Source organism: Hipposideros armiger, unplaced genomic scaffold, assembly GCF_001890085.2.
Source record: "Hipposideros armiger isolate ML-2016 unplaced genomic scaffold, ASM189008v1 scaffold_878, whole genome shotgun sequence".
Lineage (NCBI taxonomy): Eukaryota > Metazoa > Chordata > Mammalia > Chiroptera > Hipposideridae > Hipposideros > Hipposideros armiger.
The window spans coordinates 123,363-145,418 of NW_017732228.1; the positions used below are offsets into that span (position 1 = coordinate 123,363).

The 22,056-nt window shown below is 41.5% G+C and overlaps 1 protein-coding gene across 2 annotated transcripts in view; it reads left to right on the plus strand.

The window, feature by feature from the left end:
- The window catches only part of ATP6V1E1 (ATPase H+ transporting V1 subunit E1), a 25,630-nt gene extending 3,695 nt beyond the window's left edge, over positions 1-21,935 (plus strand). Inside the window, exons 2-9 of one of the 2 annotated variants that reach the window (XM_019629993.1) lie at positions 3,733-3,798; positions 6,478-6,587; positions 7,008-7,074; positions 14,035-14,124; positions 14,798-14,866; positions 17,340-17,434; positions 19,859-19,946; positions 21,381-21,935. In XM_019629993.1, coding sequence (XP_019485538.1) covers positions 3,733-3,798; positions 6,478-6,587; positions 7,008-7,074; positions 14,035-14,124; positions 14,798-14,866; positions 17,340-17,434; positions 19,859-19,946; positions 21,381-21,443 — 648 coding nt within the window. In that variant the 3' untranslated portion in view covers positions 21,444-21,935. The remainder of the gene's footprint in view (positions 1-3,732; positions 3,799-6,477; positions 6,588-7,007; positions 7,075-14,034; positions 14,125-14,797; positions 14,867-17,339; positions 17,435-19,858; positions 19,947-21,380) is intronic. The other variant, XM_019629994.1, reaches the window with a different exon arrangement.
- Positions 21,936-22,056: the final 121 nt, after the last annotated feature.

Below are 22,056 nucleotides of genomic sequence, written 5' to 3' on the forward strand. Positions count from 1 at the left end.
GTGGAGGGCAGTGTCACTGGCCCTCATATGTGGGATCCGAACCGGGGCCCTCTGGCGTCCCAAGCCAGCTCTTAACCAACGCGCCACTCGGCCGGCCCTGTTGTAACCATTTTTAAATGTACAGTTCAGTTAGTATTAAGTATATTCACATTCTTGTGAAACAAATCTTAACTCACTTTTGTACACCTATGTGTACCTTGGATTTATGGCACCTTTGTGTTACACAGAGAAGCTGGAAATTGTTTCCAGATTGTTAAGCTCTAGAAAGTACTTGGGATACGTTAGAAGGCTTAAAACTCTCAACAGATACTCATTCATGCACAAATATTTATTTATGGTGGCAGTAGTGTCATGTTCTGGGATTACAGTGATGAAAAGACAAGAATCCCAATTCCCGGGCTGGCCGAGTGGCGCATTGGTTAGGATTTGGCTTGGGATGCCAGCTCTGAGCAGCAGGGCCCTGGTTCGGATCCCACATGAGGGCCAGTGACACTGTGCCCTTTACAGCTAAGATGGTGAACAACAGCTCGACCTGGAGCTGGGCTGCCGTGAGTCGCCGGCGATGGCATAGGCTGCTGTGGGGCTGTCCGGCAGCGGGCGTGAGCTTTTGTGAGCCACCGTGAGTGGCCATCCAATGGCCAGCAAGCGACTGCCTCAGCCGGGAAGAGCGCAATGATAATACCAACATGGGCCAGTGAAGCGATGTCCTCCACAACTAGACTAAAGAACAAAAGGACAGCAACTTGTCTATTCCCCTTCCCTGATTCCCCAATGCTGTTCCCCTCCTCCAATTCCCCAATAAAATCTTGAAAAAAATAAAATAAAATCCCAGTCCTCATGGATCTTACCTTTAAGTGGGAGAATTAATAAACAATGAATTAATAACCTGGATGTCCTATCTGTATATTTTTAATCAGCTACTTTATTTTTTATTTATTTATTTTTTCAGGTAGGCCCCTATGAAATGAAACTACCAATGAGTTTGATTAGCTGTGTTTGTATATTCACTTGGGTATATTTTACATCTGCTGCTAGAGACAGTACTCCCTTACGAGTATAAGTTGGATCAGTTACTCCAAGCTCCTTTCAGAAGACTTTGGTGGACTTATTCTCCAATTGTAGCCAGAGATCTAAAACAAGTTCCTAGCCTTATATTTTAGTTGAGGACAGGGAAAGTAAACACGCAGTTATGAATATATGTTCAAGTACAGGAAGTACAGAGTGCCCTAGATGCACACAGGTGGGAGGTTCAGGGAAGATTTTCCAAAGGAGCTGATGGGTAAGCAAGATAAGGTTTGAGAAGTTAACTAGGTGGAGAGGGGGAAGAAGATTGTTGCAAGTGTGAAGGAATGGTATGTTTGAAGTCTTGGAAGTTGAAAGAGAAAGGTGAACTCAAGGAACTGAAAAACTGAAGTAATTGCAGTAAACAGCAGTCCCCTTTATCCTCAGGGGATAAGTTCTGACATCCCCAGTGGATGCCTGAAACTGTGGATGGAACTGAACCCATATGTACTACGTTTTTCTATACATACATACCTTTGATAAAGTTTAAATTATCTATTAGGCACAGTAAGAGATTAACAATAATAAAGTAGAAAATTTTAACAATGTGCTGTCATAAAAGTTACGTGAATGTGGTCTCTCAAAATATCTTGTACTCACCCTTGTGATGATGTAAGATGATCAAATGCCTTAGTAAGTCAGGAATTTTCACCTTTTCACTTAAAGGAAGCACTGTATGGCTTCTCTTTGGCGTATCTGAATGTCAGCATCACTACTTTTTTTTTTTTCTTAAGATTTTATTGGGGAATTGGGGAAGGGGAATAGCCAAGTTGTCCTTCAATCTTAGTTGTGGAGGGCGCAACTAGCTTAGCTCCAAGTCCAGTTGCTATCCCGTCGCCCATAGGCAGCTCGTGGCCACTGCGCTCAAGGTGCTGTTGTTCAGTCTTAGTTGCGGGTGGGTGTAGCCCACCATCCTATGTGGGAATCGAACTGGCAATCTTGTTGTTGGAGCACATGCTCTCACCAGCTACGCCATCCTGCCATCTGTTGGCTGCTCAGCTTGGGCGCAGCTCACTGGCCCATGTGGGAATCGAACTGGCAACCCTGTTGCTCAGAGCTCGCACTCTTGAGCAAGCTGTTAACCAGCTGAGCCACTCAGCTGGCCCCAGCATCACTAATCTTGCGCTTTGGGGCCATTATTACATAAAAGAGGTTATATGACCACAAACACTGTGATACTATGACAGTGATAACCAAGACTGCTACTAAGTGACTAACAGCGTGGTTACCCTGGACAAAGGGATAATTCATATCCTGGGTGGGATGGAGTGGGACAGCATGAGATTTCATAATGGCCCACAATTTAAAACTTATGAATTGTTTATTTCTGGAATTTCCCATTTAATAATTTTGGACCACGGGTAACTGAAACCGGGGAAAGCGAAATTGCAGATAAGGGGAGACTACTGTATGACAGGAGCTAAGAGTCTGAAGAGTGGCGAGGGGTGAAGGTTGTTTCAAATGATACTGGAAAGGTAAGCTATGTACCTTCTAAAGTCTGCACTTTATCATATGAGTAGGGAGTGTGATGCATCATGAGAGGCATTTTAAAAGGATCTTTCTGGTTGAATGTTGATTAGAGGTAAGAAGATTGAGAGAGCAGGAGGGCAAATTTGGAAGCTGTTGAGGTAATTCAGCGAGAGATGATAGCAAGGACTAGAGTCCTGGCTGAAGATGGAGAGGTAGGTATACAAATCAGAGAACTATTAGAAGAGAATTGATAGGGCTAGGCAAGTGATTGGATGTGAGGACTAAGATACAAGGAAGAGTGAAAGTTGGGTGTTGGTGCTAACCCTTAAGACAGGTCAAAGTAGGAGGTAGGTAGGAGTGATTAGTAAGCAGTTCATTATTTAATATGTTGGATTTAGGTTACTGTGAGTAGAGGATCCAAAAATTCTGCCTGGGAAGCAGAGGAAGAAAAGTATGGCCCCAAAGGAGACTGTGAAGGAGAACAAGGAAGTCATGGAAGCAAAGGGAAGGGCTTATTTAAGAAAGGAGGGTGGTCAGGGCCGGCCCAGTGGCTCAGTTGGTTAAGAGCTCGCTCAAGAGTTTGAGCTCTGAGCAACAGCGGTTCGATGCCCGGCCCGAGCTGAGCAGCCATTGAGCTGCCAACAGGTGGCAGGATGGCTCAGCTGAAAAAAAAAAAAAGAAAGAAAGGAGGGTGGTCAACTTATCAAGAGATGTTGAAAGATCAAGTAAGATAGGCCAAGATTTAAGGGCAAGGAGATGGTTGTCATTTTATGAGAGTAATTTTGGTGGAGTGGAGGGGTAGAAGTCAGATTGAAGTCTGGGAAGTAGGAGGCAAGAAAGCTGAAAGAGTAAATATAAGTAGCTCTGATAATATTGTATTAGAGATGGAGAAGACAGAAGAGCTAGTTGAAGGGGGTATGAAATAGATATATATTTAGTCCTCCCTTTCCCATAGACCCAAGTTCCTTGAGAGTAGGATAATGTCCTGTTGACCTATGTTATTGAGTATTGCATATGGTCCACTTGCCAGAGCAAATTCCAGATTGTAAGTTCCCTGAGGACAGAAGCTGATTTATCCTTGTACACACTGACTGACTGGCACATAATATACATTCAATAAATGGTTGATTGTTGAATGAATCAGAAAAGATATTTTCTTGTTATATTCAAAAATAAAATAATCTTTTTTTTCCCTTATAGATTAAGCATATGATGGCTTTTATTGAACAAGAAGCCAATGAAAAAGCAGAAGAAATAGATGCAAAAGTAAGATTCCATTTTCTAGGTTTAAGAAGTCATTGAAGTTTCATATTGTTTTGCTTTGCTACATAGTAATTAGTAAAATTGTTTAACAATACATTACATAGGACTAATAAGAATATCTCATCTTTAACAAAAATAACTTTTTCTTTCTAAACATTCTGATGGCCAGTAAGTGTCCTAAAATTTTATGGCAGGAAATAAAAAAGTAATGTATGAGGGGAGAAAAAGACACATTTTCTTTGGAGAATTCCAAATAATATGTAGGTAACTTTTCTCATGAAGAACTTGGAGCTTAAATCTTCTCCGCAACCACCGTCTTCACCAGAGTGTGGGCTGAACTTAGGAACCAATCTCAGAGTATGGAAAAAGCATGAATAGTAACTTTCCAGTGGGTAAATGTCACTTAACCAAATGCTCCAAGACGTCACCAGCAATATGGTAATTCAGGTTACCCCAAACTATGACAGGGGGAGGACACTTCACCTCTGGTGTCCTTCCCTAGAACCCATAACACTGGCCTAATTACTAAAAAAAAAAAAAAATCTGACAACCCCAAATTAAGGGACATTCTACAAAATATCAGTGCTCTTCAAAACTATCAAGGTCATGAAAAACAAGGAAAGACTGAAGAAATTGTCATAGATCAGAAGAGATTTAAGGAGACACAACGACCAAATAAAATATGGTATCCTGGATATTCTGGAACAGAAAAAGACATTAGGTAGTAACAAGGGAAACTGAATAATGTGTGGATTTTCGTTAATTGTAATGTATCTGTTAATTTCTTAGTTTGGACAAATCATGCATGTAAGGGGTTTAAAAATATTTTTGCAACTTTTCTGTAAATCTAAAATATTGAAACATATTAAAAATAAAAAATAAAAGAAATTGAAAAAAAACCCAGAAAAGTAATGGATGGGTTGATTTTCTCATGGAGTCCAGCTTTCAGACATTTAGCATCTCTGACTAATTGTGATAGTTGGTTAGGGGAGGGTATAATATTTTGCTTCTTTTATTAATTTGCATTGTTATAAAAAATAGTGTGGAAATATGTAAGGTAGGGCTGGCCGAGTGGTGCATTGATTAAGAGCTGGCTTGGGACGCCAGTGCTGAGCAGCAGGGCCCCGGTTCGGATCCCACATGAAGGCCAGTGACACTGCCCTGTACAGTTGAGATGGTGAACAACAGCTCAACCTGGAGCTGGGCTACCGTGAGTCGCTAGTAACGGCATACACTGCAGTCCCTGCTGCAGTGGGCTACTGTGAGTGGCTGGCAGCCAGCGTGAGCAGCTGGCAGCCTGTGTGAGCTGCCAAGAGCCGCTGTGAGCAGCCGTCCAGAGACCAGCGACCGATCTGCCTCATCCAGGAAGAGCACAATGATAATACCAACATGGGCCAGTGAAGCAACGTCCTCCACAACTAGACTGAAGAACAAAACAACAGCAACTTCTCTGTTCCCATCCCCCCAATTCCCCAATTAAAAAAAAAATTGTATAAACATAACATAAAATTTACTGTTGTAACCATTTAAAAAAAAATTTTTTTTTAATAGGGGAATTGGGGGGATGGGAACAGCGCTGGGGAATTGGGGAGAGGGGAACAGACAAGTTGCCGATGTTTTGTTCTTCAGTCTAGTTGTGGAGGACGTTGCTTCACTGGCACAAGCTGGCACCATCATTGCGCTCTTCCCGGACAAGGCAGATCAGTCGCCGGCTTCTGGACGGCCGCTCATGCTGGCTGCTGGCTACATACAGTAAGTAGCCCGTGGCAACCCACTGCCACGGGGGCTGCAGCCTACGCCGTCGCTGGCGACTCACAGGCAAGGCAGCCCAGCTCCAGGTTGAGCTGTTGTTCAGCATCTTAGCTGTGGAGGGCAGTGTCACTGGCCCTCATATGTGGGATCCGAACCGGGGCCCTNCGATGGCATAGGCTGCAGCCCCTGCTGCAGTGGGCTGCCATAAGCTACAGTATGTGGCCGGCAGCCAGCGTGAGCAGACGGCAGCTGGTGTGAGCTGCCAAGAGCCGCAGTGAGTGGCCGTCCAGAGGCAGGCGACCGATCTGCCTCATCCAGGAAGAGCACAATGATAATACCAACATGGGCCAGTGAAGCAACGTCCTCCACAACTAGACTGAAGAACAAAAGGACAGCAACTTGTCTGTTTCCCCTCCCCGAATTCCCCAATAAAATCTTAAAAAAAAAAAAAGAAATATGTAAGGTATAAAATGAAAGCTGTCATCACAAAGGTGATAGTCAGCATTTAGAAATTGTATAGATATTTCTAGTTCACATTGTTTGTATACACAGAAGTTCTTTAGGAAGTACCCAGATTTTCTAAACTTTCAATTCCGTGTTCTTTTCATTAGCCCTCTAGTAAGCAAATGGATTAAATTTAGAATACAAATTTTTTTTTTCATATACAGAATATTCTACTTGATCATGTCCTTTGTAATTTTATTGCTGGGTACTATTCGCGATCAAATTTTTAGTCTTCTGGTTCATCATTTATGATGAAAATCACTGGTCTTTCCTTTTGAATAAATCATAAGTAATCTTTGAAGATGAATCATAATTTCCTGTTTTAGATTTGAAATAAGGTGATTGTATTCAAGTACCTGTTGTCACCAGCTGCTTAAAATAAAATTGTCAAAATCTGGTGTCATGAATTAATTCTTTCCCTCGTAGGCAGAAGAAGAGTTCAACATTGAGAAAGGTCGTCTTGTGCAAACCCAGAGACTGAAGATTATGGAGTACTACGAGAAGAAAGAAAAGCAGATAGAGCAGCAGAAGAAAATGTAAGTAGGTCCTGATCACAGTATTACACTAAGGAAGCTTTACAAAGTCACTGACTGGGACAAGAGGAAAGAGCAGGTGCTTTGGAGTCAAGCAAATATGGGTTCAGGTCATAAATGGATCTGACTTTGGGCAAGTTGCTTCTCTTTCCTCCTTTGTGAAAATAGAAGCCTCACAGGATTATTGAAAGATAAATTGAGTAACTGATATGAAATTGCTTGACATTTGGTAAGCACTTAATGAGTATTTTTCTTATCTTTAAAAATAAGTTGGTAGAAACTACTAAATGTATTTTAGTGGTATTCTCTTTGGGGTATGTACAAAGAGAAGTATTTGTATATACATAGGAAGCAATATTTTTCTTTCTGTATAGTTTTTGTTTTCTATGCTGTACTGATACAATTTTTTCATACCTTTTGCAGTCAGATGTCCAATTTGATGAATCAAGCAAGGCTCAAAGTCCTCAGAGCGAGAGATGACCTTATTACAGTGAGTAATTAGCCCCTCTTAGTTACAAAATTACAAAATGCTTATTTGCCTATTATAGAGAATTCACTAGTTAACATTAGCCAATTAAGGAGTTGAATGATTTTTAGAGAGCAAACATTTGGTCAGCAAATCATCATGCTAGGTATTTTAACAAACACAAAAATGAGTAAGATACTTGCTCTGTGTCAAGGACCTTGTGCTTTAACAGCTCGTCTACTCCTGGATCGTACAGCGCATTATGAGTGGACTCTACAACATATGAGAGTGATAGGCATTAAGGAGGCTAGAAAGGTAGGCTAGTGTTGGTACAAGGGCCATGAGTGCAGGCCAGAGAGCTTTGCCTATTTTCAATAGAAAGCCGCTGAAGTTTTTATTTTATTGTATGGGGATTATCATAAATAAGGGTCACGTATGAGTGTGTAGGCTAAATTTAACAGGGAAGCAGTTAGACACAAGAAAACCATTGTCATTCTAGGAAGAAGGCAGAAATCTGCAGAAACATCCCACTTAGTTGAGAAAGCCTAGAGGTATTTGAGTTATATTCAGGAACTAAACAAGGATGCCTGCTGCTTCCACTGGTATTCGTTGTTACTGCAGAGGCGCTAGATTCCTTATAAAATGGAGAAATAAGAATTATATAAATATTGGAAAGCAAGAAACAATGACCAGTTTTGCAGATATGATCGTCTACTCAGAAAATACAATATCCAAAAAACAGTAAGAACTAGTAATTATTTCAAAAGGTGACTTGTGACTTGCTACAAAGAGCATACAGAAATTAAGAAATTAAGTTTTCTTTCTATATGACAACAATAACCAGTTAGCAAGTAAAATTAAAAGTAGATCTTTTTATAATTGCTACAAAATTATTAATTATTAAATTATTGGGAATAAATGCAAGTGAATAAGACCTATATGAAAAAACTATAAAAGTTGAATAAATGGAAAATATACCACATTCTTAGATGATTAAAGAAACAAACTAATGTAAGATGTCGATTCTTAGATGAATCTGGCATCGTGTCAGTGTTGGCACATTTTACAGGAAGATGTTTTAGACATTGACTACTGATTGACTCCTCCTCTTCCAAGTTCAATAGAGTTCCTGTGTTGACTGCAAAATGTTAATGTTACCTAGTGTCTTCATTAAAATGTTGAGCTTCAGTAATCAGTAGTTGATTTTCTTCCAGTGGGTTCAGATTCCTTTAGCATCCTGAATTGATTGACCTCATATAAGCTGCTCTTAGAGTAATATTATGAGTTTAGGGAAGGTAGTTTGTTGTGGAAAAACCTGAGTTTAAGCGAGTCAGCTTTGAGTTTAAATTTCATCTCTGCCATGTTAGTTTGGGTCAAGGATGATTTTTGACCCTCCATTTCCTCTTTAGTATATTAATTATGATACTTGGTTCAGGGGGTTCCTATGAGGATCAAATGAGAATGCATTTAAACCCTCTAGCTTGGGGCAGCTGGTTAGCTCAGTTGGTTAGAGCGCAGTGCTCATAACACCAAGGTTGCCGGTTCGGTCCCCAGCTGGGCCACTGAGTTGCGCCCTCCACAGCTAGATTGAGGCAATTACTTGTCTTGGAGCTAATGGGTCCTGGAAAAACACATTGTTCCCCAATAAAAAAAAATTAAAAATAAAAATAAATAAATAAATCCTCTAGCTTAACAACGTGGCATACAGTATTTAAGGCATACAGTATTTAAGGAATGTTAGCTCCTTTCCCCGCCCCATCTCCTCCAATGGTAACCCTTTCATCTCATAATATGCCTAGGGAGTTAAAATATTCTCTCAGTTTGTTGGTGCCATTGCCGAGAAAGCCCCTTGACCAAAAGTTGCTGCTTTGATATTTATGCCAAGTCAAAAATGACAACTGTGACAGCTACTTGTGTATATGCCATTATTTGTACAACTCAAGAGTTTAGAGGCATATAGCTTAAATGTCTCAGCCAGCAGTATTCCTAAATTTAAGTACCAAGGGTTATAACACATACTGTTAAATATCATGATCTTGACCAGTTATGCTGTCTTTTTGAAGAGTAGTGATATATTAAAAATGGAAAGGACCCTGAAAAAGATCATCTAATATACTATAGAAACATATTTGATGACACTCTCTGCTGGTGCACTGTCTGGTGGCATGCTTAGGTTTTGTAGCCAGATGTAAATAACCCAATAGATTAGACTTCAGTTTTAATGATTTTTTATTTTTATTTTTTCTTTGACCTGATATTTTTCATCTACTTTTTAATATTTTGTTAGCCATTTTTTTTTCTAACTTCAAAATAATTAATTTAAATTTTTTGTTGAATGTGTTTTTTGGAAACTGCTTGAAATCCTTTTTTTTAAGGTTTGTTTTTTTTTTAATTGGGGAATTGGGGGAGGGGAACAGTGTTGGAGAATTGAGGGAGGGGAACAGCCAAGTTGTTGTCCTTCAATCTTAGTTGCAGAGGGTGCAGCAAGCAAGCTCAGTCCAAGTCCAGTTGCGCCACTCAGCTCAAGGTGCTGTGTTCAGTTAGTTGCGGGTGGGCGTAGCCACCATCGCATGCGGGAGTTGAACAGGCAACCTTGTTAAGAGCGCGCGCTCTACCCCCTGAGCCACCCGGGCAGCAGCTCAGCTCAAGGTGCTGAGTTCAGTCTTTAGTTGCGGGTGGGCATAGCCCACCATCTCGAACAGGCAACCTTGTTGTTAGGAGTATGTGCTCTCACCAGCTGAGCCATCCTGCCACCTGTTGGCAGCTCAGCGGCAGCTCAGCTCGGGCGCAGATCACTGGCCCATGTGGGAATTGATCTGGCGATCTATTGCTCAGAGCTCACACTCTTGAGCAAGCTCTTAAACTGAGCCACTCGGCCGGCCCTTTAAATCCTTTTAAATATATAAAGAATTACTAGTGTGGCTCCATTAAGGAAATTTTAGGTGTCTTGGATAAGAAAACTTGGTACCTAAAATTTGGATCATACATTCATTTATCAAATACCTGAATGCTCACTTAGTGGCAAGTGTGACTCCTAAGTACTAGGGACATAATAAAATCAAGTCCTCACCTTTGTGAATTTAACATCCTAGTAGGTTGACTATGAGTTGTGTTTTTTAAAAATTCTGGGTGTGTGTGTTTCTTTTTTCTATTTTTCTATATTTTTTTACTTTTTCAATACCAGTGCTTCTCAGCTTTTTCCCCTCTCTCCAGAATAGTCACACAATTGTTCTACTTTTTAGTAACATCTCTCATTGTACACAGTGATTTTCAGATTTTTGAGGGAGAGGATATAGAAAGTGCAGTTGTATGGAATGAACGTGTTTTACTTTTATAATTGGGAAAGATTCAACTTTGGATAGTTTTTCAAAATACCGTTATTTATCGTTTTCTTCAAGAGATGGGCTAGAGGAAAAGGATGAAATTTCATAACTTTGAAATACAAATCGGCAGTTCTAGGTCATACCACATATCTTTCCCAAGTTTAATAGACCCCATAGTAGCCAAAGACTTTGTCTGCTTACCTCAGAAATCATCACAAACAAAATTCTGTGTTCAATACTAACTTCATATTTTAGTTTTCATTTCTAAATGTTTTCAATTGAGCTGGGTTCCCTTGAGGCAGTAAGCTGTTTGAACTTCAGAGTGTACTTATGCTTGTCTCTTGCTTGCTAAGCTCTATACAGGTCTGCAGTCTAACTGGGTCCAGACTAGAGAGTGTATGTATGTATAGGCCGACCTCAGAGATACTGCAGGTTTGGCTCCCAACCACCGCTTTAAAGCGAGTATTGCAATAAAGTGAGTTGTAATCTTTTTGCTGGTGGAGGGTCTTGTCTTCAGTTTGTAAATACTGCAATATGAAGTGCAGTAAAGTGAAGCACGATAAAATGAGGTGTGCCTGTGCCACCTTTGGGGTGTGACATTAAAAAAATTAGTCAGTAGCTAGGAGACGGGATGGAGATAGCAACAAGAATAAAAAACAGTCCTTAATTTGACCACACATGCAGGAAATGGAGGTAGCTTGGTAGAGTGGGGCGTAGTAGGTGGCGAGGCCTGAGAAAGACGTTCGTGTTCAATTAAAAGAGCCAGGAATGACTGCTGAAGAGTAAGGAATTTATCCTTTGGTGAGTTCTCAAACTTTTAATGGGCATAAAAATCACCTGGAGGAACTTGTTAAAGTGCAGACTCTCAGCCCCATTTCCAGAGACTTTTCTTTTGTTGTCAGGAATCAGCATTTAAAAAAGCCGCTCAGAGTAATCTTGATGTAGGTGGTTAGGGAACGGCACTGAAAAATACTGCTGTAGGCTTAGATTTGTGTTAGAGAAAGAGAAGTGGTGACAGCGAGGACCACATAACCAGGAAATTATAGCTTAATTTTTTTTTTTAACTTTTATAAGAGTTTATTTGTGCTAAACTGATGACATATGCCAGGGAGCAAGATCTCAGATGCTCCCAGTTATGGCTTAAATTTCAAGTCTAGAAGTAGAAAGGTCTAAACCACAGCAGCAGCAAAAAAGATGAAGAACAAGCAAGAGCCTCATTCCAGAGATACTACAGAGTCTGTAGGACTTGGTGACCTGCACGTTGCAATGAGTGAGTGGAGAGCAGGGATCAAGAGTGACTTCAAGGGCCGGCCGAGTGGCTCAGTTGGTTAAGAGCTCACTCAAGAGTTTGAGCTCTGAGCAACAGCGGTTCGAGTCCAGCCAGAGCTGAGCAGCCGCTGAGCTGCCAACAGGTAGCAGGATGGCTCAGCTAAAAAACAAAACAAAACAAAAGAGTGACTTCAGGGTTACAGGGTTATGCAACTGGGTAGATGGATGAAGGTTATAGATACAGGATGAGGAGCAGGCGAGGGATGATGATAAACCTTGGAGTTGGGCTTAGGAGAGAGGCTGGGATATATGTGGACAGCACATGGTTCTAGGTGGAGCTCTGGCTTTGGATGAGGTCCCCAAGGTTGTGGGTGTGTAGAATTAGAAGGAAGAGAGTCAAGTAAACAAGCTGAGAAGCATCAAATGTAACGTGCTGGAAAAAAGATTTTTAAGGAAACCTGGGGGGAAAGCAGTCGTGTTCTGGGAGAATAAGGAGAAGCCAAGGGAACAGAAAACTTGAAGAACAAAATGGTAATTGAATGTAGCATCCAATGCTTCAAGGAATCAGAGTGGGAAGAGCACAGCGATCTTCAGATTTGGCATCAGGGTTTCACTTCCGACGTTTGCATGAGTGGTTTCATTGGATTGATAAGGACAGAAAACCCGACTGTAGTGGCCTGAAGAATGGGAAGTGGGTGCAGTGAGGGACTGAAGGCAGTGTGTACGGCCTCTTGAGAAGCTGAGCTGTGGGAATTCTCAGCGTGCTGATCTTGGGAAGAGGGGTAAAGTCCAGACATTTTGTAGCATGCAACTTGAATTGCATAGGCAGCCGGAGCTTTCATTTGTCTAATTTATAATGAGCTTTTTGTGGAAATAAACACTTAGGTAATTTTAATTCTAAAAACACTTGTTTCTTAGCCCTTCGCAGTCTGACTTCTTGCCATCCAGTGGTTTAAAGTTTAGCAACCACAGTAAATAAGCAGCATGGAGGGGTGATGAAAGAATGAGCAGTTACACATACAGAAAAGCACACCTATGCTCTAAACGGATGTTGCTATTTTAAAACATTTTGTTTGTAGCTTTATCCAATGAGTAAGATGTTATTATAAAAGGAAGGGAAGTTGTCAAGCAGTTGGATAGAAAAGGAAATGACAAAAGATAGAAGGAAAGTGAAAAATACAGAACCAGCATGAAAATGAAAAACAGTCGAGCTGTTTTGATTCCAAATTTGATTTCAGTTGAGTAGTCTTTTACTTATTTTCTCAACTTATCCTTCCTTGCTTGCTCAGGTGCCTCCCAGGTTTAAGAGCTTTGGAATCCCTTTGAGGTTTGAATTTTCTTTTTCACTATTACCGGCTGTTTGGTGGGCAAAATTTTTAACCCCTCTGAACTTTCCATTTCCTATAAAATGGGAAGAACATATACCTGAATCTTCTTTAGAATTAAATTAGATAACCTAGGTAAAATGACTAGGATAATGCAGGTGTATGTGTTTGGTTTTTTTTTAAAGGAAATGAAAAACTCATATTTGAATTCATTGATCTTGAAGTAGAGATTTCTGTTGTTCAAAGAGAGATGAAAGAGAGATGTCTTTGAGGGAGGCCTGCTGACTCTTCAGGCTAGAGAGGACCCAGGTAGACATGATTTTGATGTTGACATCAGAGCCAGCTTTTGGTTTCCTGCTTTCCAGCACCACAATCCTATTTTTCAGACTCCTTAGAGGCAGTTAGGTTCACGTGGACAGAAAATGCCCTTGCAAACCCCTAAAATACTAACATGTAACACGATATGCCAACTGCAGTAAGTAACACATACCTCCTTGGAAAAGCTGCACAAGGAGCCAGATTATAACTAGAAAGTTGTTTAAATTAAGAATCAAAGAGGACATTAGTGGTTCGGAACATTATTGATCATAATTTACCTTTCAAACTAGCATAAAGAATATTAAAATCATTGATAATCCAGCCTCCCAGAGGTAAATGGAGTATTTGCAGATAACTCATTGGTGGTACTGTGATCTCTAGCCAGACATTATCTGTTCTTTTTTTAATACAAAAATGGAATCATCTTGTATAACTGTCTTAATAGCTTGCTTTTCAAGATGTATTATAAATCTTTCCATGTTAGTTGTGTAGGTTTGTGACCTGACTGATAATCTGGGCCATTGTGCTAGAGTGTGACATCCCTGGGGTGATCCTGCAGTGGTGCTTCCTGCTTCCTGGTAGCAGTGTACTTGGCATAGCATCCGATTACCATGGATCTCAGAAAATGTGTTGGATGAAAACAGCACTAAAATGTTAAGCAGGGGCATAAGCCCGCCCCAGCCTCACAATGGGTTCTGTGCCGACTACCCAGATACACAGATAACTTTTTTCTTTTCCACTCATTGTAGGACCTGCTAAATGAAGCAAAACAGAGACTCAGCAAGGTGGTAAAGGATACAACCAGGTACCAAGTCCTGCTGGACGGACTCGTCCTCCAGGTACCTTTATAGGCCAGGTCTACTACAGTTTATAGCTGCAGTTCTTACAAAATTGACAAGATATGTTAGAGGCCAGCTCTGTTTTTCCTGTTTTCTCATTTGAGCTTTTTTCCTTTTGCTCTTTTCCTTGTCTAACAGAAATGTACTGCATGAGGGGACAGTGATGTCTGGGGCTGGAGACTTCTAGGCTTACCACACTTTTAGATTGTCTTATTAATTCTTTATAAGTCAAGGGTCACATTTGCTTGCAGCCTTCAGCTTTCACTTTTAAAACTTTAAATTAGCTTCCCTAGTTTGATTTCACCATCAAAATACTTGCTTTAGGTATTATTTGGGTTCAGACCAAAGGCTGTATACATTTTAACTCTTTCCTGCCCAGCTCTGATTGCTTGTTTTACTTATGCTTAATTAGTAATATTTGTCCTCAACTTAGTTGATGTAAGGTAAGACTCCCATGTAAATTTATTTCTACCGCCATAGTATTTGGTGTAGTTATCTGATTTGTGATATCAAGATCTTGTCTCCATGTTCTCATATATGCTGTCTTTTGGGGAATTTATAAGGGGATATTTTTTCAAAACTAGATGGAAGAATCATGAAAACATTCTATTTTGCCATTGCTTTCTTTTGTAATTTGCGTTTCCTACTAATTGCATCTGATTATGTCATGTAGGGTTTGTACCAGTTGTTGGAGTCCCGGATGATTGTCCGTTGCCGGAAACAGGATTACCCTCTGGTAAAGGTAAAGAGCTGAGAGAGGAAATTTCGACTTATTTATTTTAAATACCAGGAAGTTAGGGGGGGCTGGCCGAGTGGCTCAGTTGGTTAAGAGCTCGCTCAAGGGTTTGAGCTCTGAGCAACAGCAGTTCGAGTCCACCCCGAGCTGAGCAGCCGCTGAGCTGCCAACAGGTAGCAGGATGGCTCAGCTAAAAAGAAAAAAAAAAAAAGCATTCTGTGCCTAAATACCAGGAAGTTAGGGATGAAGTGCGTGCTCTAATAGGTGCAGCTCAGCCATGGGAATTAGGAGTCCTAACACATTGTACATATTCATTTAAGTGACCCTTAGCCTCTAACTTCTTTTCTTAAAGAGGTCAAGTTGCCATCTGAACTATTGGGTTGTAGGAAGTGTCATGACTCATTTTTGCAAAGAAAAACAGAAAAAATACGTCATGACTTTTCAGACAACCCAACTGTAGTCTCCTCGTTTTCTGGAGACTTTGTAATACTCTAATATTCTGCAAATGCAACAACAGAGGCAGTACCTACCGGACTGGAGCAAAGATAGGCAAGACCATCTTGGTGAGGCAGCTGCTGTCAGGCCAGCAGGCTCGGCTCTCACCTCATACACTCTACACCAAGAGACAGAACGTGGGTACCAGGTACCAGCGCACAGGGTGGTCGGCAGTGAGGGGCGAATATTGAGGTGCTCCCTCCCTCCAGGCCCTGGCCAAGGGAGAAGGTGCCCTGTTGTGGAGTTAGCTCCGTAGCAGGTGTGGGCTCTGGAGGATCCTGAGGCTGGTGAGCCTCGAGTCACAGAATGGACCCCTAGCTGTGGTTCTGTGGCATCGAGTGGCTCTTCATATTAAAATTCCCCCGTGTAGCTTGCTTTCTGGCAAGGATGTGAGTGCTTAGTCCCTTAGCAGTTACATTTCTTATAAATTAATACATTTGCAATACATAATATTTCCATTCTTATTATAATTTGTCTCCCCAAATAACTTGTCTCTTCGGAAGGAAAATGCGCTGGCCGGATTACTTAGATGTTCATTCCCCTTAGTCTGAATGATACATTAGGAAGTTGTGGTTCTGGTTGATAAACCATGTCAGGAACATGGATCCACGTTTGTGCTGACAGCCTCATTCACGAACCTGTACAACAGAGAGCTAGGTACACAGAGAATTCAGCAGCGTGATCATCCTGCTGTGGGGTAGGACCATGCCGCCAGCTGGCCTCTTCTGGATGGCTTGATTGGATTGCTACATGTCAAGCAGGTTTCTTCTTGAAACCAACAATGTCGGCATCCAGTGGAGAGCGTGACTAGCTCTGCAGAGTGCTGCTGTATTAGGTTTGAGGAGTGGGGAGAGCTGAATATATGCATGTAAATCTGTTCAACTAGTAATATTGTCAGAGAAAAATAGTCAAGTTTCTTCAAGAAAATGTTACTTACATTTGTACTAGAGTGTGCACAATATTGTTCAAACAGGACTTTCCACTAATTGTGCTTTATCACACTAAGTGCTGTATAGCAGTTTAAAAACTCACTTCCATCTACTCTTTTCCCAGTGAGCTCATTTCTTTTTATTTTATTTATTATTATTAGTTTCAGGTGTACAAAACAATGCAATAGTGATCCTTTTCACCCCTCACAAAATGACAACTCCCCTCCCCCATCCATGGTTCCCCCACCTCCGATATCATACATATCTATTACAATACCATTGACTCCATTCCCACACTATACATCACATCTCATTTCTTTTTAAAATTGGTAAAATGTACATAAACAAAGTTAACCATCTTAAACATGCAGTTGCTTTAAGTCCCTTTGCATTGATGTGCCACCAGCACCACTGTCCATCTCCAGAACTTTATCTTCCTGAACTAAAACCCTGTTCCCATCAAACTCTGACTCCCCCCCGCCCCCCACCCCCCACACCTACAGTCCCTAGCAGCCCCATGCTACTTTCTGTCTCTGAATTTGACTGCTCTTGGTACCTCATATAAATGGAATCATACAGTATTTGTCTTTTTGTGACTGGCCTAGTGCACATAACATAGTGTCCTCAAGGTTCATCTGTGTTGTAGCACGAGTCAGAATTCCCTTCCTTTTTAAGGCTGAATAATATTCCATTGTGTGTATGCACCACATTTTACCATTCACCCATCAAGAGACACTGGGTTGCTTCCCCCTCTTGGCTATTGTGAATAATGCTGCTATGAACATGGGTGTGCAGGTATCTGTGGAGTCTCTGTTTTTACTTACTGGGATGCTCCCAGATGTGGAATTGTTGGATCAAACAGTAACGCTGTATGACTATTGGAGGAATCGCCACTGTTTTCCACAGCGGCGGCACTGTTTTACATTCCCCCAGCGATGCATCTATTCTCTTACTTGAAATAAATAGGAATATCCTTGCTTGTCTGGTTTGTTGATTTTTTGAATACCTGCTTCCTAGTTTCTGCTAAAGCCCATCATTATTTTCTGCTTTTCCAGGCTGCAGTGCAAAAAGCAATCCCTATGTACAAAATTGCCACCAAAAAAGAGGTTGACGTCCAAATTGATCAGGAGGCCTACCTGCCTGAGGAAATGTAAGTAAGGAGTGTTTCTCCTTTTGACACCTGGCTTTCTCTCCTGGGTGGGCCCTTCACAAAGTGAGTGTTTGCCTGGTGTCCTTCTTTGCCCCCGGAGAGCAGTGTGGCTGTGCTCTGTCCGCAGTGCTCTGCTGGGTCCTCCGTTAGCCAGGCCACGTCGTCTAGTCTAACGTCTCACAGTCTCTCAGCTTAGCCTGCAGAGGAGCAGCACTGAGCCTGCACCCGGCCTCACAGCTGAGTCCACATCTCCATATCACATGCTGAGGAATATAATGTCTGCCTTAAGTAGTTATCAGACACGTGGTCACGTGTAACTGAGAGCTAGGTTCCTTGGATACAGAACTGCAAATAGCGGCACTTTTGCTGACTGAGGAAATGACAACATTTCTTCAGCATCCCTAGTAACCTTATGCAGTAGGGACTCCTGACAAGGGTAGAGGCTGGGTCAGCTCTCTACCGCACCTGTCTGTCCAGGCACACCATGACCACCGACACTGCAGAGTCCCTGGGACACAGGAACTGAGCTGAAAGCACCAGACTTGGAGCTCTCAGACCTGCTGCCTAAATCCATCATTTGTATAATAAAATGAGATTGGAGATTTTGATTTTTGTTTCATAAAGTGGGGAAGAGAGATGAGAATAGTATACAGGTGGAAATGCTTTATAAACTGAGAAGGTTTGTAAGCGAGTGACAAATGCTTGAGCATAACTATTAGATTTAGGTCTGATTCTCCTCTCTGCCCTGTACTAGCTAGGTAGTCTCAGACTAGTTATTTAGTCTCACTGAGCCTTGATTTCCTCATCTGTAAATTGGGATAATAACACCTATTATTATCCCAATAATAACAACAATAATAGGTGTTATTATTATTGGAACTCTTGGAAGCCTAAATGAGATAATGTCTAACACAGCACTTAACACGGTATGTGGTACTTATGCGTGGCTCAGTACCCAGTTACGCTCCTGTCCAGTAATCACTGTTGTGAAGATGAAGCAGACAGGGTAGAAAAACCTTGGTTCAGGTTCTGGTAAATATTATAATAGGCTTCAGTCAAGACCATTGATCTGAAACGTGTGGGGCCAGATGATTTCAATTTCAGCGTTTAGAAAAGTTAAAGTACATTTACCACCATTACATGATACCCCCAGCAGGGTTTGAGGTGTCATCCCCATAATCAAATGCACTAATATTCCTGAATGGAAACATAGGGATAGTCACTCTGAGAGATAAATATGGAAGTGTAAGCTTATTACTTGTGTCCTGCCCGATGACTGGAGGTCTGTGCAGACTTTGATGTCACATGAATTAAATTCTTTTGTTTTCAGAGCTTTTTGAATTTCAGGATTTCAGATGAGGGACTGTGGACTTATTTAAAGTGGAATTTTAAATGTCATTTTATTCAATAAATGCGTCGTTTTATTCAGCCTCGTTAAGCCTGTCTTGTTTGTAAAATGGTGAGGATACCGAGATTCCTGTGGGGGTTACCGGGAAGGCAGGAGTACTGGGAAGCCCTGGGTTTTGTGTTCAGCAAGTGCCTAGCATGCGGGACATGTTCTCTTCTCATTTAGTGGAGGCCTTTCCTCCCTTACTCCCCAGCAGAGACAAAGAACTGTGTTCCAGACAGTGGGGTCAGGATTTCAGCCAAGGACTACCCGTGCCTTTAGGAGCCGGAGCTTCTGTTTGGGGAAACCACAGATGGACGAGACGCAGCGACGACGGGGAGGGAGGAGGGCGTGAGGAGTAGCGTCAAGGCCACATCCAGTACAGGTTTTCCAAAGAAAACTCGCAGACCTGTTCCCAGTCCTTGTCTCAGCCTGCTTATTTCAAGAGATATTTGATAAAGTGAAATTACGATATACAATAGCAGCAGAATTCCATTCCCCAAGGCTCCATGGAATAGAATTTGGCCTGCTTGCTTTATGCCTCTGAATGCAGAGAAACAGGACAGGAAGGATGGCAGTGAGGCATGGCTAGAGGCCGGGCTTCTGAGCAGGAACCTGGCTCCAGGCTGGAGTTGTACCTTTTCTGATACACAACTTTGCCTTATTGGTATCCCTGGTAATTAGCAGGATTGGGCCATGAAGAAGCATTCAGCTGAGGACTTTATCTTATCTATTGATTTGCAAACTGGGACTAAATCTTCCCCCTTCTCATTTTGTTGGGGTAACTGACAGAATTAAATTAGGTGCTGTAACAGAAAATCACGTTGCACATAGCAGTCACGTGGTAAATGACAGTTATCATCCTCCATACCTTAAATCCTAAGAAGCTTCTGAATTAATTTCAAGCTTACTGCTTATGTTTATTGGTCCCTTGTAGTAGTTTTTAGACACTCCACACACCAAAATGGCTTTCCTCCAAGGGAATAAAGGAATTGCCTCAGATCTATAAAAATTGTTATTTCCTCTGTTCTTTGCAGAGCTGGTGGAGTTGAAATCTATAATGGGGATCGTAAAATAAAGGTTTCCAATACCCTAGAAAGCCGGCTGGATCTCATAGCCCAGCAGGTGAGTGTGGGAATTTTTCTTGTTAGTTGGTCTATTACTTGGAAGTGATGCAGAGAACATATGTCCACTCACTAATATTGGGGATTTGTTGCTCTCTTTATACATTTTTTGACATTTTCTTGAATGGGGTTTAGGCATTTAGTAGCCTTTACTGAGGCGACACCATTTACATGAGGGAGGACTTGGAGTCAGAAGAAGGGTTTTGTTTATCTAGGATTTTATGTGCATATTTACTACATGTGGAGATGCTGTTGAAGTTCTTTCCCCAGCAAGAATGATGGAAACTAAAGTACACACTTATTTGAAGAAACTACTGTAGGGCTGCTGGCACTTCACACATTCCCACGGTTGCACAAATAAACTCTAGGAGACGAGGTAGGAGAATTCAGTTGTTTCAAAGTGCTGGACATCTCCCAGTACTGGTGGTCTTCTGCTACCTTGTCTCTCTCTTTTTTTCAATCATATGTCAAATTTAGTAACAAAAGGATCACTAACTAGGTGGCCACATCCTCACCTTGTCATTCATACCCTCCAACTCTCAAATCTTCTCTACCTCATAAATTAGAGTACAGTCAAGGTTGTTTGCACAAAGGGGTCAAGAGGAGTCCCTGGGGAGCATTATCCCTTACACGTATGGAGTAGGATTCATAGAGATACAGAACTCAGCACCCCTTTCATTAAAATAAAGTGGAGAGACTTTTAGGTTAAAAACCCCTAAAATATTCTCATAGCTGCCTGGGGACTAGACCTTAATCTTTCCACATAGACAGATGCTTTCATTTACTACTACCTTGTCTGAAAGCCAAAGCACTTGCATGTGGAGTGTCATCTGCTATGACTTAAACCATAGAGCTGTGTTGCCCAATAAAGTAGCTACTAGCTACAAATGGATATTTGAATTAATTAAAATCAAGTAAAATTGAAAATTCAGTTCCTCAGTCGCACCAGCCACATTTCAAATGCATGGTAACCACATGTGGCTGCCCTATTGAACAGCATGGCCTGAGAAGTTTGAGGTTAAATCCTAAGGATTTTTCAGTTGCCATAACATGTGCCTCAGCACAAACTTGCATTATAACTTTTTTGCTTGGCACATAGTAAGTACTCAATATTAATACTTGTTGAATGTAGGCGATACAGACTATTATGATGAGGTAATACTGGTAATGGGCTCTTCTTCCCGCCTCACACTTAGACAATGAGGACCTTAGTTTTTAGTTGGTTTTGTCTCCTTTAAGCAGTCGGTCTTAACCCCACATTGGCATCAGTTGAGTTTCTCACCATGGCTTCTGCTAAGTGGCTAAGATAAGTGGAGGACACATGTGGTGCACTCAGCCAGGTGGAGTGAATGACTTGCCACCTGTGGTTAGTATGTGTAGTTCTTTCCAAGTTATAACTGACAATGCTTATTTATTAAAAATCTTCTCTTCACAGATGATGCCAGAAGTACGGGGAGCCTTGTTTGGTGCAAATGCCAACAGGAAGTTTTTGGACTGAGCCTTTGAGGCCGAGTTCCTGTACTGCTATGATGGGGACATGTCTGATGCATGGAGAAAGGATTTTCTGTGTAGCTTCCCTTCTGCTATTCTAATAGTCTTCATTTATCAGTGGTACCCTTCTGTAGCTACCGCCTTTAGCCTAATTGTTATTAGCTAATTGTTAACAATGGGATCAGGAAACCTACTCTAGCTTCTCTAAGGAACAACTCTCAGTTGTTGTGCAGCAAAGGGCAGAAACCAGGTGGTGGTTGCATGAACCTCACGCCGTCTTCTGCCTGCCTGTGGGTTAGGCTTCTAGCCCAGAGGGTGATGTGTATGGTCTCTGCCCTTCATTCTCTCTTCAGGCTTCTAGTGCATGTGGGGCACGCAGTCCTTCCAGCTGTAGTAGCTTCTATTACCTGTTTGGGCCTAGAAGTGTTTCTTATCTGTAAATGTGATTGAAAATCTAAGCTATGATGCTGTATTTATTAAAACATAAGGTTTATGTGCATTCCATTGCAATTTATTATGCAAGGCACTGTAAGTGTGGTTTGAGGGGGTGAAGCTCTTTTTTTTTTTTTAAAGATTTTATTGGGGGAATTGGGGGAGGGGAACAGACAAGTTGCTGTCCT